This window comes from Varanus komodoensis, unplaced genomic scaffold, assembly GCF_004798865.1.
Source record: "Varanus komodoensis strain SLA01 unplaced genomic scaffold, ASM479886v1 scaffold117, whole genome shotgun sequence".
Classification (NCBI taxonomy): Eukaryota; Metazoa; Chordata; class Lepidosauria; order Squamata; family Varanidae; genus Varanus; species Varanus komodoensis.
Window position 1 is genome coordinate 624,242 of NW_025335336.1, and position 17,462 is coordinate 641,703.

Below are 17,462 nucleotides of genomic sequence, written 5' to 3' on the forward strand. Positions count from 1 at the left end.
TTCCGTGATTCTGTGAGGCTGCCTCTGGACACGGAGGCCCCACTTGGGTGGCTGCCCGGCAGCCGTGGGTGGCGGTCTGCCCGGGGTCAGCCGGGTCCCATGGCGGGCCCCTGAACAAGCCGCCGTTGCCGTCTGCAGGCACAGAGGCGCTCGTGCGCGAGGGCCAAAGGCCGGGCATGTCACACGGCTGCGCCTGCCAGCCGGCCCACCAGGACAGGCCGGGCCACCCTTCCTGCTTGTCCGAGCGAGCGCTGCCAGCGGCGGGAGCTCCAGGGCATTAGGACCGGCCGGCCGGCCAGCTTCCGGCAGCCCTGCTCTCCCCGGGGAGATCTCGAGTGTCCTGGGGACAGGCAGCAGCTGCATGACTCGCAGGCCTTAAAAATAGGCTCAGGCTGGGCCTGGGAGGCCGGCCCGGCGATGGCGGCCGCCTGCCCTCCCACCACCCGGTTTCACCCCGTCCACGGGGCCAACGTCTGCCTTGACGCCTCCCGCACCCAGGCCACTCGGGTGGAGAGCTTTGCCCACGGCCTGTGCTTCAGCCACGAGCCGCTGGCCCCCGGGCAGGTCTTCCTGGTGGAGATTGCGGAGAAGGAGCTGGGCTGGTGCGGGCACCTGAGGGTGGGGCTGACCGCGCAGGACCCGCGCGGCCTGGCCCCCGTGCCGGAGTACTCGCTGCCCGACCTGGTCAACCTGGGGGACAGCTGGGTGTTCGCCATCACCCGCAACCACAACCGGGTCTCCCCAAGGGGCGCCGAGGAGCAGGTCTCTGCCGGGGCGCGGGGCTTCCTCCTCAGCCCCTACCTGCGCATCGAGCACGTCAGGCTCCCGCGGGACCAGCTGGTGGGCCGCAGCAGGCCTGGCCGGTACAGCCACATCCTGGACGAGCTGTACCGGGCGAACGTGATCCCTGCCACGGCGCGCAGGAGCCGGATCGGGGTGCTGTACACGCTGCAGCCGGACGGGACGGCGGACATGCACGTCGTCATCAACGGCGAGGACATGGGGCCCAGCGCCCGGGGCCTGCCCGCCTCGCGCCCGCTCTACGCCGTGGTCGACGTCTTCGCCTCCACCAAGAGCGTCCGCCTCATCCAGCTGGAATATGGCTGTAGGTACCGCGGCTTCTGCCGGGCAACCCCCCCCCCCACGGCCGCAGACGGGACGGGAAGGCTCCCCTTCGGGGGCCGCTCCCTCTCGTGCAGGGGCGAGAGCTCCGCCGCGCTCGCGGGGTCGCGGCTGGAGCGCTGCTGCTGGGATCGTTGGCTGAGAAAAAAGGCGCCATGCGGGGGAGAAGGTGGCGGGGGGACCTTTCCCCCTTGTCCTGGAATGCTCAAACCCAGTTGGGGCAGATAAAAGGAAGTCCTCTGGCACACGGCGCATGGTTAGACGGTGGAATTGGCTGCCGCGGGAAGCGGCGCTGGCCGCCAGTCTGGGTGTCTTGGACAGGTTCGTGGGGGAAGCGGGGGCTTCGGCGAACGCCAGCCTGGCTGGCCGCGTGCCCCCTCCTTCGGCAGAGGCCGCATGCCTGTGCGTGTGAGCAGTCGCTGGGGGCTTGGCAGCAGGAGCTCTTGCGCCCACCCCTCTTGAGGGGCCCTGGGGGCCACTGTTTGCCCCCTGTGTGTGGCGGGCTGGGCTGCTCCGACCCAGGCGGGCCTGTCCTGTGCTCTTCTGTGGGTTTCTCTGGTGCGGAAATCTCTGGGTCCCGAGGGGCTGCGGCTGAGAGCCCTCCTCTGGCTGCCGCATCTTCTGGGCAGGCCTCTTGCCCTTTGTGCTGTGAGTTGCTGGTGTGTCCACGACACGTTTTGGCCCTGCACGCGCGGCAGGAGCCGGACCTCTTCGTAGGGGGCAGCCCAGCTGCTCCGCAGAGGAAGGGCCGGGCTCCACGCGGCCAGAGAGAGTGTCTGAGGCGGCTGAGGCGGCTCCCGCTGGTTTCGGGGGTGCCTGTCCTGCTCTCGGGGTATGGTCTGTTTCTTCTATGGGACAGAGACCGGCCCGCCCAGCCCGCCTGGGATGCAGGGGGGCGCTGCCAGCACAGGACGAGGCAGGCCTCCTCGGCAGGCGAGCGGGGACGGAGCCCTGCTCCTGTGGGTGGCACAGCGAGGCCGGGCGGGGAGCCGAGGCAGCTCCCCACATCCGTCTCTGCTCCGCAGCCTGCTCTGCTGGTGAGCGGGGAGCGTCCACCAAGGAAGGAGAGACTCTCAGCCAACCCTACCAGAGGCGTGGGGATGTTAGAAGCGCCTTCTGCTGTTTTCTCTGCTGGGCGCATCCTGACATTGGTACAGAACAGGCCACGGATGTCCTTGGCGTGCGCCCCTTCCGGGCAGGGCGACGCCTGATCCAGGCCATTGGGCCTGTGGGTCCTCGCAGGAAGAGGCCCCCCAGCTCCTCGCACTCCAGGGATGCTGCAGCTGGAGGACTTTTTCCCTAACCAGACATGTATAGGATCGTACTCTGCCAGAGGAGTCTGAGCAGACATGGTTGTGCTGTAGGGTTTTGGTGCAAACAGCGAGTTTTGTGACACGCTCTGGGAAGAAGCTGGGAGCACAAGTATGGGTGGCCGGCGACAGGTTTCCGGTGTGCAGCCATGCCAACAGTGTATTCTGCGAAGCTCCAGAGTCTGCCCATCTGCAAAGACTGGCAGGTCCCCGCAAAATCCCCAGGATGCTGAGGAAGGTTCTAGGACTCGGCAAGCAACTTCCTCCTTCAGAGAGCAGAGGTAGGGATGAGAGGTGCCTGCTCGACCTGATCCTGACCAACAGGAACTCTGGGCAAAAGTGACCTTGCCTAACGTGAAATCTTAGTAATAAAAGAAGCTAAAACTAAATGTAGCCAAACAGGGACCGTGCATATAACCCCCCCCCCACCTTTTAACAAATGCAGGGCAATGACAACCAAAGACCCATGGCAAGCCACTCTAAAGAGAAAAGGGGCCCAGGAAGGTGGGACAGCTTTGAAAGAGAAATGCCGATGGCACCACTGCCAGCAATGCCAACCAGGAGAAATAGTGGCAGACGAGAGAGGAAGCCCGTGTGGCTTCCCGGAAAGCTGCGAGAGAACCTGAAGGCCAACGGGGGCCTGCGTGGGAGGCGCAAGGAAGGCCAGGCTACCAGTGGAGGACACAGACAGGGAGCGAGGGTGACATTAGGAGGACTAAAGGGAAGAACAGACAGACTAGCGGGGAGCTAGAAGCAACAAAAAGCCTCCTCCAATTTCGTCCGAAGCGACAGACAGACAAAAGAGCAGGGAGTCCAGCTACTCATGGGGCTGGAACAACGATCGCTGACGACAAAGGAAAGGCAGACGCGCTCGACTCCTGCGTTGGCTTAGTCTTCTCCCAGAGAAGAACCAGAACCCTCCCGGCACAGGAGTAGCCCAGGACTGGCAGGCAAATGGGTCGGGATCTTTTAATTGGGCTAAATGGCTTCAAATCTGCAGGGTCCAATGAACCTCCCCCCAGAGTCATAAAAGAGCTAGCAAAACAACTCTCAGAACCACCATCTACCGTCTTTGAGAATTCATGGAAGACAGGAAGAGACAGGAATACTGCCAGATGGCAGTGTGTTTCCTGGTTTTACTTGTATTTGTATTATATTTATTTATTTGTGTGAGCCGTCCTGGCTATATAGCAAGGGGATGGCATACAAAAACTTTAAATACATACATACATACATACATACAAGAAAGGGAAAAAATTGATTAGTCTGGGGACTATTGATTGCTTAGTCTTTGGAAAAATTCTAGAGCAAATTATAAAGCAAACACTCCCCAAGCACCTTGAAGACAATGCAATAATTATTAGAATTTCTCAAGAACATGGATTTCTCAAGAACAAATCCTGCCAGACAAATCTAATGTCATTTTGTGACTGGGTTACTTCCCAAAGGGCCATCGTCCCTCTAGACCGAGAAAGCCTTTGGCGAAGCGTGGGTGGACATCCCGTTTACCAGCCTAGCAAGCCGTGGGCTGGAAGGTGCAAGCATCAGGCGGAGGGGAGGCGCCAAGGGGGTGCTGCAGGTTCACCTGTTTGATTCATGATTTAGATGAGGAAGTCCAAGGAAACGGAATGAAATTTGCAGGTGACACAAAGCTGGGCGAAACAGCGAATATCCTGGAAGACACAGGGTGATCGAGAGCGCTGGGCAGAGCGCGGCAGAATGAAATTCAGTCGGGGCGCGTGCCGAGTCCTCCACTCGGGAACAAGAACCCAGATGCAAAAACAAGGCGGGGCCCCAGCCGTGCTGCGCATGGGAAGGATCCTGGGATTGCTGCAGATCACCGGCTCAACACGAGCCAGTCCTGGGCAAATGCTGTTTCGTGCTGCCTTGACAGAAGCATCACTTCCAAAACATGTGAAGTACGAATTCGGCCATCCGCAGAACTAGTCAGACCTCACCCGTGGGCACCCAAGTTTTAAAAGGGGGAAGAGAAGCTGGAGAGGGTGCAGAGGAGGGCAGCCAGGATGTTTCTGGGCCTGCGGGCAAAGCCTCTGAGGAAAGAGAGAACTGGGCATCTTCAGCCCCCAGAAGGGAAGACCGAGGGGCAATAGAGAGCCAGGGTGGTGTCATGGTGAAGAGCATGGGCCTGGGACTCAGGCGATCCGGGTTCGAGTCCCCGCTCAGCCATGGAGCCCACTGGGTGACTTTGGGCCAGTCACAGACTCTCGGCCCAACCTACCTCACAGGGTTGTTGTTGTGGGGATAAGATGGAGGAGGAGAATGATGTCAGCTGCCTTGAGCCCTTTGTAGGAAAAAGGCAGGGTATAAATTGCAATATAAAAAACAAAAATAGGGTAGCACTCCGAAAGGCTGCCACAAAGACAAAGGACAAGATCTCTGTGTGTGTGTTCAAGAGTGCAGGACACAGAATAATGGACACAAGTTAAAGGGAGGCAGATTTAGACTAGGCACTAGGAAATTCCCTCACTGTCAGGGTAGCACCGCAATGGGGCCGGGTACCTGGGGAAGCGGCGGCTCTCCCTGGCCGGAGGCATTCAGAAAGCGCTCGGACCGCCACCTGAGCGGGGGCATGACCTGGTGTCTGCACCGGCAGGGGGTGGCCTGCTCTGTGCTGCTCCGAGCGCTTTATGGCCTTCCACACGGTTTGGCCGTGCCCGCTGCCCTCCAGAGCGTCAGGGGTGCCAAACGCCGTTCACACGTTGCCGGCAGGCGAGGCTGGCCCAGGAAGCCGGGCTCCCTCTCGCCATCCTTCCTGTTTACCATTTGCTCCAGATTCAGTGCTGGGAACCACCAGGAAGCCGCAAGTCACACCGGAGAGGCTTCCCAGAGGAATTGTGTCAGCCTCTGTGGCAACAAAACCGGCGGTTCTCGTGGCACCGGAGAGACCAACTCATTTCTGATGTCAGAAACTTCTGCTGACGTGGGCCGTGGCTCATTATTATTATCATTATCATCATTATTATTATTATTATTAACATTTCTATGCTCACGCCACAACACACCGCTTGGCCCGCAATGTGCCACAAGCCCAGGCTGTTGCTTGCCGAGGAAGGGACGCCCTCCGGTTTGCAAGCTGTTTTCCTCCACAGCCAGTTCATTTCTGACTCACCCGGATGAGCCACTGCCCCGGCGTGTTCGATCCGGCTGTGGGCCGCCCTTTTTCTAGCGCACTCTCGCCACCGCCCCCTCTAACTATTTCCGAGAGCCAATTTTCTCATTTGCATATCACCCGGATGAGCCACTGCCCCGGCGTGTTCGATCCGGCTGTGGGCCGCCCTTTTTCTAGCGCACTCTCGCCACCGCCCCCTCTAACTATTTCCGAGAGCCAATTTTCTCATTTGCATATCACTGGGATTTGCAAGCAGCCAGCGAGGTGGCGTGGCCTGGCCTGGCCTGCCCGGAGGGGGCGGGGGGGGGGGGGCGCAGCTGCGCTCTGCTCCAGGCAGGCAAAACCCAACCATGCCGTGGAAGCAGCAGGCAGGATGTCCTCTCGGGAGAGCGAAGGCCAACCTTCACCCACAGCTCTCCCACCCCTGGTGGAGCAGACTCGGGTTCCATCAACCCCAGCCAGCCTGGCATGCTGGGAGCTGAAATCCAAAGCACCTGGAGGGCACCGGACGGGCTCCCATCCAGGATCAGCTGCTCTTGCTCCCGAACACCCACTTCGTGCTCGGGGCGTCCCTTGACCGGGGCGGGCGGTCAAAGCAGACGGGGAGGTCCTAAGGGCAGTGGGGACCCAGGCAGGCCCTGTCCGTTCTCCGGAAGCACGCCGGGAAAGCCAGGTTGGCTGCGGATCGCCGGGCCGACTCCAGGTGGCAGCTGTGCAGCCCGGGGGGGGGGGGGCGATGCTGCCACCAGTGCACCCACAGGGTGAGGCCCCACTCCTGCTCCGGAAACACTCAGGACCGTGGGGTGGGGGACCTGAGCCCCCCCAGATGTTGCAGGACTGCAGCTTGTCACCCCATCCTTGGTGATGCTAGTGGGGCTGATGGCTGTCGGCCCCCACAGCTGCTTTAGTGGGCTGGGAGCCCGCTGGCAAGCCAGAAGGGAGGTGGGGGAGGCGCTCGCAGGAGACAGATGCAGCCCCCCAAGGGGGCCACAAGATGCCCCTGCCCCTGGGCCCAAAGGCGGCTGTGTGGTTTGTGAGGGCCACGGGCCTCAGCAGACTAAGCTGCGCACGAGCCACGTCCCACGGCGCTGTGGTTTTCAGCACCACACGGGCCGAGGCGCCCACTGCTTCTGGGTGTCCCCGGCCCATTCAAGGCTGGCCTTCACAGGCACCCAGGAGGATGGGCCGCTCACGTCACGAGGGCCAGCGGGGAGGTGATGCAGCTGGGTCCCAGTGGCCTCCCCCACGTTGCCGCTATGCCAGCCATCTGGCCTCTCTCTGCTCTAGGGCTGGGTGGGCAGGCAGTAGCCGAGGTGTGGGGAGCACGCGGTGGGGGGGGGAGGGCGTGGCGTTCGCACGGGCAAGCCCGGGGGTCCTGCGCCCGTCCCCCTGCCCCTCACCTCCAGCTCCTCGCACAGAGGAAATGGAAAGGCTCCCCAGGGCCGGGGCGGGGGGTCTCATCTGCTTCTCCAAAGGTACCGGGGCCTCCACCCCGCGGGTCCCGGTCTCACTGCCGTCGGAGCGAGAGCCCAGCCAGCTGGCCGCAAGGGGGCTGCCGGTGGCTGGGCCCGCACAGGCCTCCTCGGGGTCCCTGATACTTCACGATGCCTTGCCCATGGCTAGTGATGGCGACTGGTTCTCGCGGCACCCTTGCTATCGGAGCCAGTGTGCCTCAATGCACCAGTCGCTGGGGCGCATGGGCACTCTGTTCTGCTCGTGGGGCCTTGTGAGCACCAGGTTAGCCACCGTGTGAGCAAGATGCTGGACTGGAGGGAGCTCAGCCCAGCCCAGCCCGGCCCCAGGGCTTCTCCTGCCTTGGCCTTGGGTCAGGGTTGCATCCCATCCCCCCCCCCAACAGGCAAGCACAGCAACAACAGGGGCAGATGTGGGCGGCGTGAGTAAGCCTCCTGGCCTGCGGGGAGGAAACTGATCTGGGCGGCAGCGGGGAGAAGCACGCCTCTGCAGCCGCCTCCCCGCGAGTCCCGGTCACACGCTCGGGGCGGCTGCACCTCCAGGGTTTGGATCAGCGCCCCCACGATGGCCTCGGGGCTCGCGATGGCCTCTGGCGTCCTTCCCTTTGGACAGGGTCGAAGGAACCCGCCCTCCGGAAGCCTCGAAAAGCCTCGCAATGTGCCCGCAGGCAGGCTCAGCCTGGAAGAGGGGCCTGCCTGGAGGGAAGGCACAGGCAGGCCTGCTGCGCACTGGGCCCCGATCCTCAGGCCTGCACTCTCCGGCAGGCGGAAGCCCCCGTCTGCACGCAGCGTCCCGGTCCCCGAGCTGGTCTGTCAGGCCCAGGAGGAGGCGACGCGCCTCTGCCCATGTGTGGCAGTGCCCGGCCGGGAGGCACCCGTGTGCCCCAGGCCGGCTGCGGCTGCCCACAGCCAGGAAGGGGTGGGGGCGTGCACAAATGGAAAACTGCAGAACGGAGGGCTTGTCGGGGGCAGAACCCGCGACGCGTTCGTTAAGATGCGCTGTCAGGCGGGGCGAACCCTGTCCAGACAGAGAGGTAGCCAACGGGCGCGTGGCCCTCATTCCATGGAGGGGAGGCTGCTCGCATGGAGCAGCAGGCGTGCCCCAGCCCAGTCCGAGAGGCAGCGTGGCGTTGTCGTTAAGAGGGTGGGACGGGGGCTCGGCGAGCCGGGTTCTGGGCCTCGCTCGGCCACGGAGCCCTGTAGGGGTCTTTGGGCCAGCCAGAGGCCCAGCCCAACCCACCTCGCAGGGGTGCAAGGACAAGGCTGAAAGGCGACTATGGATGCTGCCTCGAGTTCCTTGCAGGAAAGAATCCTAGAAGAGCAGAGCTGGAAGGGGCCATGAAGGCCGAGTCCACCCCCTGCTGCTGCAGGAGACCAAGCAAGCCGTCCAGAGACCCACTGGGTGTTGGACGGGGTAAAAATACCCAAATAAATAAATAATTCACACCACCCCACTCAGAGGACTGTCCAGTTTCTCCTTGGATGCCTCCAGTGTGGGAGAGCCCCCCACCTCTCCAGGCAGCTGGTCCCACTGCCGTGTTGCTCTGACCGTGAGGAAGCTCCTCCTGATGTCCAGCCAGAATCTGGGTTGTCCCAACTTGGATTGATTATTCTGTGTCCTGCACTCTTCTGGCATCAGCGAGAAGAGATCGTGAGCTTCCCCTTTGTGACAGCCTTGGAGGGACTTCCAGAGGGATTTCTCATCCCCCCAGTCTCCTCTTCCCAAGGCTGAACAGGCCCACTTTTCTCCGCCCCTCAGTCTCTCCTCATTGGAACCGAGAGAGAAGGCAGGCTGGAACTACAGCCGGTGGAGCCAGTTGATTCCTGGGTCCCTAAACAGCTTTGCCACTTGGTCACGTAGCTGCTGGGTATGATCAGCCGGGAGGAGGGATCCCGCCTGTTCCGATGCGCTCATTCCTTGCTCCGGAGCACACCGTGTCTGCGCGGGGGCAGCACCGAAGCTGCGCAACCGCACTGCTCAGCCGCTCCCCTTCCCTTCCAGTCCCCTCCCTGCAGACCCTCTGCCGGCTGGCCGTCCAGAAGCACGTTGTCCACCGCCTGGCAATCGATGGGCTCCACCTCCCGCAGCTGCTGAAGAACTTCTGCAAGGACGAGTGAGGGGCCAGCGCTGCGCGGCCCCCTGGCAGCCCCGGCGTCGCCGCGGGGACCTGGCTGGCTCGGGGGCGCGTGGACGCGGCGACCGTGCGAGGCGGGCCGTGGCCGGCTCTGCCGACGAAGGGCCCCGTCGTGGCCACCTGCGTGGGGCGTGACGGCAGAGGCGGGCCGCCCTGCACGGCGGAGCAGGCCTGGCAGCGGGGGGGGGAGGCTGCTTCCAGTCAACGAGACGAGGGAAAGAGGCTGCTGCAGCCGGAAATTCCCGGGGTGGGGCCGGGCAGGAGCGATCTCGGCTTCCGTGGGAGTGGGATGAAGCAATAAAGCTGCCTTGGAAAACAACCCGGCAAGTCGTGGGAGTGTAACTTCGGCTGCCGTCCCCCCTGGCTGCAGAACGGGAGGCTAGGAGGGGTGGGGGCCCGGCTAGATGGGCCACCGTGGAACCTGCAGGGGGAGAATCGGCTGGCGGAGGGCGGGAGGCCGGCGGGTGTGCCCCCCGCTCAGCGCTGGACTCCTGGTCAAAGTACCGCCTTGGGGGGCCGTCCAGCGGCCCCCAAAGGCCCCCATGGGAGAGCCTCCGCCTCCCGGGCTCCACCGTCGTCCTGGGCCGGCAGGCAGGAGGTTCAGCCACCGGAGGCATGTCTGCCTCGGGCGGTCCGGCTCCCGAGGGCAACCAGGTGGTCCACGGGGGCCCCGCTCTGTGTGACCTCAGGCAAAGCCCTGTGACGCCGGTTCTAGAATGGTGGGGGGGACACGGGGCAAACGCAGCCCGGGCTCCGTCCCAGAACGCCCTGTCGTGGGATGGAGAAACGTTCCTCGGGCCTCTTGCCCCCGCGCCTCCAAGGTAACGCTCCCCTGCCCCCTTTCGGGGGCTGTGCACGGGCCCCTCTGCAGCGCGCCTGCAAACCCAGGCGGGCAGGGTGAGCCGCTGCTGGGCCCGCTAAGGCCGGGCCGCCCGAAAGGCCAGGGGAGGGCCGGCCCCTCCGGGGGCCCCGGGGACGGTGCTGGTCCTGGTCCAGAAAGGCCGGCCAGGGGTGCCTGTGAGGCGCGCCAGAAATGGGGCCAAGATGCAGCCTCCCTGCCCCCTCACTGTGCTGCCGGCCAGAGGCCCCCCCACCCCAAAGACCACGCATGTCCCGAGTCACGCAGTGCCCGGCAGGGACGGAGCAGGGGATCCCGTGCGCTGCTTCCCGCCTGCCCCCCAGGGGCCTTGGGACGTGGCCCTGCCAGGCCACGGCCCTGCTCCGCGCGAGGAAGCCGCCCCCTGCTCTTCCACCAGCCCCAAGAGCGGCTCCCTCGCCAACGGCACAGGGCCGGAGGGAGAAGTGGGGCCGCCACGTGCGCGCCACGCCATCTCTCCCACACGGCCTCACAGCTCCCAAGGGGGAGTGGGAGAGGGTTGCTCAGCCAGAGGAGGCGCAGGGCGGGCGCAGGAGCGAGGGGCTGGGCTGCCCCTCCAGGCGCCCCGCTCCCCCCGCCCCGCCCCCCGCGCCTGCGACCCACTCCAGCCCCGCTGACCGCTGCCTCTCCTCCTCACAGGGGAACCGCGCAGCAGCAGAGAGGGCCGCGGAGCGCCACGCAGCCTGGCTCGCCTCCACCCCGGGGCGCCTCCGGAGGCGCCCGCCCCCGCCAGCGGCCCCTCCGCAACGGGGCCCCCGCGAAGGAAGCCGCACGCTGAGGGGGCCCCAAGCGCCCGGCCCCGGGCCACGCAGGCGCCCCAGGAGCCCGGCCTTGCAGAGCCGCGCGCGGGGGGCAGGCCAGGCCAGGGGGCCGCCGCGCCGCAGGGTGGCCCGCGCTCCGGGTTCCCCGGCCAGGGCCCGGCGGAGGAGCCCCCCCTTGGGCAGGCGGGGGACGGCTGGCTCTGCCTCCCCTCGGCTCCGCGGCTGCCTCCTCCGCCGGGGCCCGGGGACCTCGCCCTCGCCCGGTGGGGCCTCCTGCCCCGGGGAGTCCTGGTGGTGTCGGCGACGCTCGGCCGCGGGGCCCAGCCGGGGCCTCGCCTGCCGCCCAACGTCTGCATCCTAGCCCTGGCGATGATGATCGCCGGCATCCCGACCGTGCCGGTGCCGGGGGTGTGCGAGGAGGACATGGTCTGCGCCGCCCGCTGCTTCGTGGCTGGGGGGCTGGCGCCCACCGACGCACAGGGGGAGGCGGCCCAGCGGAGGAGGTGGCCTGCCTGCAAGAGGGACAAGCCACGGAAGCGGGCGGCCAGCAGGCACTTCCTGCCCCTGTTCCTGGCTCAGCTGAAGAAGTGAGAAGGGCTGCGCGCACCTCCTTGGTGACATAAAGGCCTCGCACAAACGCCTGGCTCCCGTTCTTCTGCCTCAGTGGCCGGGTCGGTGGTGAGATGCCCCTCCAAACCCCCGGCCAGCCCCTCCCCCCCACAGGAAACAGGCCCACGCAGCCAGCTGTCGCCCGGCAGGTCCGCCCTCTGCATTCCTGCCCCCGCGGCCCCGCTGACACGACCCGACCCGACTGGGCGGCTCAGCTCCGCCACGCGCTCCCGGGCCCCACCCCGCCGCCTCCCCGGGGCCGGAATGATCACTCACAGCTGACGTAACGAGGGGCAACAAACAGTTTATTATCGCCCAAGGAAGGCGGGTCCCAGAGATCCCGGCCTCATTAATGGCACGGGGACGGCAGGGCAGAGAGGTGAGCAAGGGGGCAGGGGCCGCCCCAGGGTCTCCTGCGCCCACGAGCAGCGAGGCGGTGCTGAGCCAGCTCACGAAACCGATCCTCCGGCACGCGAGCCGCGCGAAGAGGCGAGGCGCTGGCCTTCGCCCCTTCGGAGCTCAGTGCTCAGACGCAGGCCAGGCCTCCTCTCCTGGGTCGCCCCCCACCTGCCAGATCCCGAGTGAGGGCGAAAATGCGCACGTCCCCGATTTTGGCCCACGCGTCTTGGACAAAGCAGTCCCACCGCACACGGCAGACGTGGAACGGCATGTTCTCAGCACGCTCGCGGAGAACCCGGAAAGGATGCTGCCACCGGGCAGCGGCTGAGCCTCCTGGGAGAGAGGGAAGCCGGGACGCGCTCACAACTTCACCTGCACGTAGGGCCCGATCCAGCTGTCGGCCAGCTCCCGAAGGGTGCTGTACCTGCGGTCGAACTCCTCCAGGCTGCACTGGCTCAGCAGCCGGCTGATCTCCGCGGTCAGGAAGGACACGGCCAGGTACTTGTCGAGCAGCCCGTCCCACGAGCTGCGCAGGACCTCCAGGGGGCCGTCGGCGCCGGCCTGCCCGGGCTGGGGGTCGCCGTGGCCCTTGCGCCACGGCGTGGGAATCCTCTGTGCCTCCAGCTCCTTCCCTTCGGCGTTCAGCACCGCCAGAATGTGCCTGCAGGGCAGCTGGAATGCCCGGCTGAAGTGGCAGGAGCAGCTGTCGAGCCCCTTCTGGGGCACCATGTGGGCCTCCTCCAGGAGCTGGACGTGGACGGTGTCCCCGTGGGCTCCCATCAGGGGCTCGGAACTCCGGACCACCTCCAGCTCGTTCAAGCACAGCCTGGCCGCCGGCTGCGTGCAGATGTCGCTCAGCGACTGCCTGATGAGCCGCTCCGCCTCTCCGGCCGTGACCGCCGCCGGCCACTCGCAGCCCGCCTCTTCAGCGGCCGCCTCTGCTGTCGGCTTCGGGGCGGCCGGCTGGGCTGCCGGGGGAGGCTCCCGTGGAAGGAGAGGCCTCTGCAGCGCGTCGTGGAGGGACGAGGCGTCCCGGCCAAGCGGGGTGGCCGGGCCCGGCGCGGCCTCTGCGGAGCGCCTCCGGACGCTCCTCTGGTAGTTCCTGGCGATGCTGGTGACGCAGCTCCCCAGGGAGGGGCCCCCGCAGAAGACCTGGCTCAAGCCGCGCGTGACCACCTCCAGGCCCCTGAAGTAGCGGCCGCACTCCCCCCAGCTCCGCCGGCGGTGCATGGCCCAGATCCTGTCGTTGGCCAGCCAGTCCCTGTGCGGCGGGGGCAGCAGGCCGGGCCTGACGAAGTGGCTCAGCACACGGTGCATGCGCCGCAGGTTGCTCGTGCTGGGGGCACACATGGCGTTCCGCAGCACACTCAGGACCAGCCTCTCCGTGTGGAACTCCAGCGAGGCCTGGTGCACCTTCTGCTGCAGGTGCTTGCAGATGTGGAAGACGGACAGCTGCACGTCGGCGGAGGGAAAGGCCTCGGACAGCGTGGGCACCAGCCGGAAGCGCGGATCCACCAGGAAGGTCTTGATCTGCTTCCATTCCGGGTTGAAGGCCTTGAAGGTGCGGTACATGTGAGCCAGGCCTTCCGCCGTTTCCTTGGCCGGGACTGAGAAGTGTACCACTTTGCTCATCTCCCCCTCGAGCTCCAGGAAAGGCTTGTCCACCATGAACATGTAGAGCGCTTTGCCCCACGGGTTGTGCGTGCGGTGAATCAGCACCACCTCTGGGTGGCGTGAGAAAACATCCCTCATCAGAACGGTCTGGAAGCTGATGGAGTCCAGCTGGGAGCACACGTCCAGCTGGTAACTCACCACACAGTCAAGGCTCTGCAGCTCCTTCAAAGAATCCAGGGCCATGATCCGGGGGGGGGGGGCGTATGCGGTGTCTGCAACAGCTGGGGAAAGAGCTCCTGCCTCCGCTGCTGCAGCTCTCGCTGCTGCGGGCCGCCTTCTGGCTTCTCCCCGGCTGAAGGGCCTAGTGGGAGAGAAAGGGGGTTAAGCAAAGACAGTGAACGGGTGGGTGCTTCCAGCCCCCGGGCCACCCTTGCTGCCCTCCTCTGAACCCCCGGCCCATCTGTGTCCCTCTCAAACTGGTGCCCAGAACTGGGCATAACATTCAAGATGGCGCTACCCAGTGCTGAGTGGAGGGGACAAGTACTTCAGCTGCTTTTGACGTGATGCTCGTATTAATGCATCCCAAAACAGGAAAGAACATGAACAGACAGTTCCTGTAGCAAGAAGGTAAAAAAAGACCTGAACTGATGACAGAAGAAACACTCTCAACTGAGAAGGGCAGGTGAGAAACAAAAGGCGGAAGAAATAGGGCCAGGACCCTGAATGCCACTTCTCAGCCGTTACCATGCAAAGACAAAAAGAACTATTACACTGGCCGGTGCAAAGGAATACAAGTGGACCACAAAAGAGGACAATCAGGAGACCTCTTCCAGCAGATCCGAGAAATCAAAGGGAAATTCAAATTTAGATAAATCATCCTAAAAGCCAAACAAGGGAATGTATTATCTGCTCAGGAAGAAAATAACAGAAGGTGGAAGGACTATACAGAAAAACTGCACAGAGGAGAGAAGACTATGGCAGACTCCTTTGAAGAGGAATCCTGGGAGTAGGAGCCTGCGATACTGGAAGGCAAAGTGAACGCTGCACTGGAAGCACTGGGAAGGAGGAACATGCCCAGATGGGACACCAGCAGGACTGTTCCAAGCTGCAGGACAGCCTTGGTCTAAATATTTGAAAAAATGTGCAAAGCCAAACCGTGGCCCTCAGACTGGAGATGCTCGCGCTCTCCCGTCCCCAAGAAAGGGAAGCAAAGGGTGCAGCAATGATCGAATCGGCGCGGTGATTTCCCGTGAAGCAACATGATGCTCACGGAGTTGTGCCAAAGGACGTTGCCCTGCACGGAGCAAGAAATTCCGGATGTTCCAGCCGGAATCCGAAAAGGAAGGCGCACTGGAGATCATGCTGCCAACATGCACTGGCTCCTGGAGCACACCAAAGAATTTCGGAAGGCCAGTCCATGCTTTACAGAATACAGCAGCACTTTGGCTGTGTGGCGCATGAGAAGCGATGCGTGGCTCTGAAAGAAGCTGGGGTGCCTTGGCAGCCGCTCGCCACGAGGCACGACCGGCGTCCAGCTGCACCTCAGCGAGAACGTCCTGGCCTCACTGTGGCCCTCGAGAGGCGGCTGGACAGCCACCGGGAGGGAAGGTTTGACGGAGTCCTGTGCTGAGTGGGACGGACCCGATGGTTCCCCGGCCCCCTCCAACTCCACCACTCTAGGATTCCATTACCTGAATCGTGGACACTGTTCGGAAGAGTTTCCCAGAAGCAAAGTCATCAGACAACGGCGTATGTTATCACTCTATCTGTTCAATCTCTATGCAGAACACACCATAATGAACTGGATTAGGATCAGAGGAAGGAGAGAAAACTGGCAACAGACACACCAGCGATTTGCGATATGCAGAGGATGCCGTTTTCCCGGCAAGAATAGCAATGAATTGAAATGACTCCTGCTAGACGTGAAAGAAGAAACTGCTAACGTAGGACTGCACCTGAACATTAAGAAAACAGACATTGCGACTTTGTCAAAGGCCCTGCTGAAATCCAGGTATACCACATCCACTGCATCCCCTCCATCTAGCCATCGCGAAACCTTGTCATAGAATCCCACAAGGTTTGTCTGGCAGGACCTGTTTTTGCGGAAGCCGTGTTGTGTGGCCGCCAGCCTCCCTTCCCTATCTAGCATCGCTAGATCTCTCTCTAATATGGGCCTTTCCATTGTTTTTCCTACAATGGACATAAGGCTAACCGGTCTGTAATTCCCCGTGTCCCTTCTAGTACCCTTTTTGAAAATTGGGACCACTGATGGCACCCTCCCGTCCTCTGGAACCTCACCCGTTCTCCACGAGGCCTCAAAAATGGAGGCCAGCGGGCGTGAGAGAACCCCTGTAACCCGTCAGGGCCTGGCGCCTTTGCAAGTCCAATGCCCTGAGGAGCCCCTCGACTTCAAGGGGGGTGACTCTAATCTGTGCCCCTAAGTCCCCGGCCTCATCTGATCCCCCATGCGGATCTCCCCGTCCTGCTTTGGGGAGAACGCGGAGGCAAAAGAGTCATTTAGATTCCAGGACATCTGGAATTGCGTTCATTCACAGCAGTGCCACAAGTCCAAGATGACAGCACACAACAACAAACGGTTTTACAGGTGATACACAGAGATCTGGAAGGATTTCTACTCTCAACTGTTTAGCAACAGCAGCATCCCCTTAAACATTAGACTGCTGAAAAAGAAAACTGCAGGAATAAAAGAGGACTGGATTGGTGTGTGGGAAGAGAGTACGCTCAGTCCGGACACTGACCCCACCCACACTCAGCAGCCCACTGGCGGGGAAGCGACAGGCTGCTGGGAGCAAGGGGCCGTGGCCCCTGCTTCCTGCCTCCGAGGCCGTACCGCGCACCGGCTCCTTCGCAGGTTTGTGGAACACGATGCAGAAAGCCGGGCAGCTGGGAACAATCCCGCAGGCTGGATCGGCAAGTCACAGAGTCCACAGGACATGGGAATGCCAGGAAAGTCAAACAGATGTGCCTTTTTTCTCAAAAACTGAACACCTCTGGATTATGAAATACTTATAGAATTTTGGACAAGGTGCTTATCCACTGTCATTGAGCCTGTCCTCTCTCAGGACTTCCGTGCAAGGAGAAGACTTCTACGGAAGGTCAGAGATGCAAATGGCTGGAAATAATGAAGCCACAGGAGGAACTGGGGTTTTTAATGTCATTTCCAGTATAGTTTTTTCTTCCATTCTTTATCAGGATTGTGTATTCAGTGACAGGCATGTAGGGAGCCAGCACTGAAACCCCCAGTAGCACTTGAGGGTCCTCCCGTTGTTCTGGATTCCCAGATTGGGGTCAGAGATAGCAGCACAACCACGAAAGTAGAGCTCTGTCCCCCGCTCCCCCCCTCCACTGCTGGGGCTGGAAGAACCACCTCATCTGCTCTCCCAGGTCAGGAAAGAGACCTTGGGGCAGTAACATAGAAACAGTGCAAGTCAGAAGGGATCCCCGGGCCATCTAGTCTGACCCCCTGCTCCAGCTGGCTCCCCTCATGACATGCCCACCATGTGCATGTCCAGCCTGTCCTTGAGCACTCCCAGCAATGGGGTTTCAACCCCATCCCCTCCTGTGGAAGCCCGTTCCGTAACCTCGGGGTCCTAACCATCAGGAAGTAAAGGGGCATCCCAGGGGGCAGGCTGTGGGACGAAGCTGGAAAGAGCAGGAATAAAGCCGCCCGGAAGATTCTCTGGTCTCCCTCCAAGACACGCTGGCCTTCTGGCAAAACGTGCAAGGCCAAGGCCGCTTCACTGCTCCGCTTGCTGAGCGCAGAGGATCGGGCGCGCACGCCTGCGCCACGGAGCGCCCTGCCGCCGAGCTCGCTCAGGCTGACGCTGCGAGCAAGCAGTGCGGTCCTACGGCGAGAGCAACGCATGGAAGAGCCCGGCAGGTGAGCCCACCGCCGGGGCAGCTCCTGCAACGGCCATTTCAAGGCAAGCAGCGTGGCGGCCCGGTCACCGGCCCACGCGCCTCCCGCCCGCACAGCGCCTCCTGCGGGCGGGAGCGAACCGCCGACGGGCTC

The 17,462-nt window shown here is 63.0% G+C and overlaps 3 protein-coding genes across 3 annotated transcripts; 2 read left to right on the top strand and 1 right to left on the bottom strand.

Annotated features, from left to right (window-relative positions):
- The first annotated feature begins 369 nt into the window (after nucleotides 1–369).
- NEURL2 (neuralized E3 ubiquitin protein ligase 2) lies at nucleotides 370–9,384 on the top strand. Its single transcript, XM_044421310.1, has 2 exons — nucleotides 370–1,105; nucleotides 9,037–9,384. The coding sequence occupies exons 1-2, from the start codon at nucleotides 418–420 to the stop codon at nucleotides 9,150–9,152; spliced, it is 804 nt and encodes a 267-aa protein (XP_044277245.1). The 5' UTR covers nucleotides 370–417; the 3' UTR covers nucleotides 9,153–9,384.
- A 563-nt stretch (nucleotides 9,385–9,947) lies between these two features.
- SPATA25 (spermatogenesis associated 25) lies at nucleotides 9,948–11,398 on the top strand. Its single transcript, XM_044421281.1, has 2 exons — nucleotides 9,948–9,990; nucleotides 10,686–11,398. Exons 1-2 carry the CDS (start codon nucleotides 9,948–9,950, stop codon nucleotides 11,396–11,398), a joined length of 756 nt encoding a protein of 251 aa, XP_044277216.1.
- Nucleotides 11,399–11,704: 306 nt separating this feature from the next.
- ZSWIM1 (zinc finger SWIM-type containing 1) lies at nucleotides 11,705–13,672 on the bottom strand. Its single transcript, XM_044421308.1, has one exon. The coding sequence runs from the start codon at nucleotides 13,670–13,672 to the stop codon at nucleotides 12,176–12,178; it is 1,497 nt and encodes a 498-aa protein (XP_044277243.1). The 3' UTR covers nucleotides 11,705–12,175.
- Between the last annotated feature and the right edge of the window lie 3,790 nt (nucleotides 13,673–17,462).

Bases quoted from the DNA above. Each gene is read 5' to 3' on its own strand.
- NEURL2 (XM_044421310.1), top strand. From the start codon at position 418: ATGGCGGCCGCCTGCCCTCCCACCACCCGGTTTCACCCCGTCCACGGG. The intron at 1,106-9,036 runs GTAGGTACCGCG...CTTCCCTTCCAG, and splicing joins CATCCAGCTGGAATATGGCT to TCCCCTCCCTGCAGACCCTC.
- SPATA25 (XM_044421281.1), top strand. From the start codon at position 9,948: ATGGAGAAACGTTCCTCGGGCCTCTTGCCCCCGCGCCTCCAAG. The intron at 9,991-10,685 runs GTAACGCTCCCC...TCCTCCTCACAG, and splicing joins CTTGCCCCCGCGCCTCCAAG to GGGAACCGCGCAGCAGCAGA.
- ZSWIM1 (XM_044421308.1), bottom strand. From the start codon at position 13,672: ATGGCCCTGGATTCTTTGAAGGAGCTGCAGAGCCTTGACTGTGTGGTG.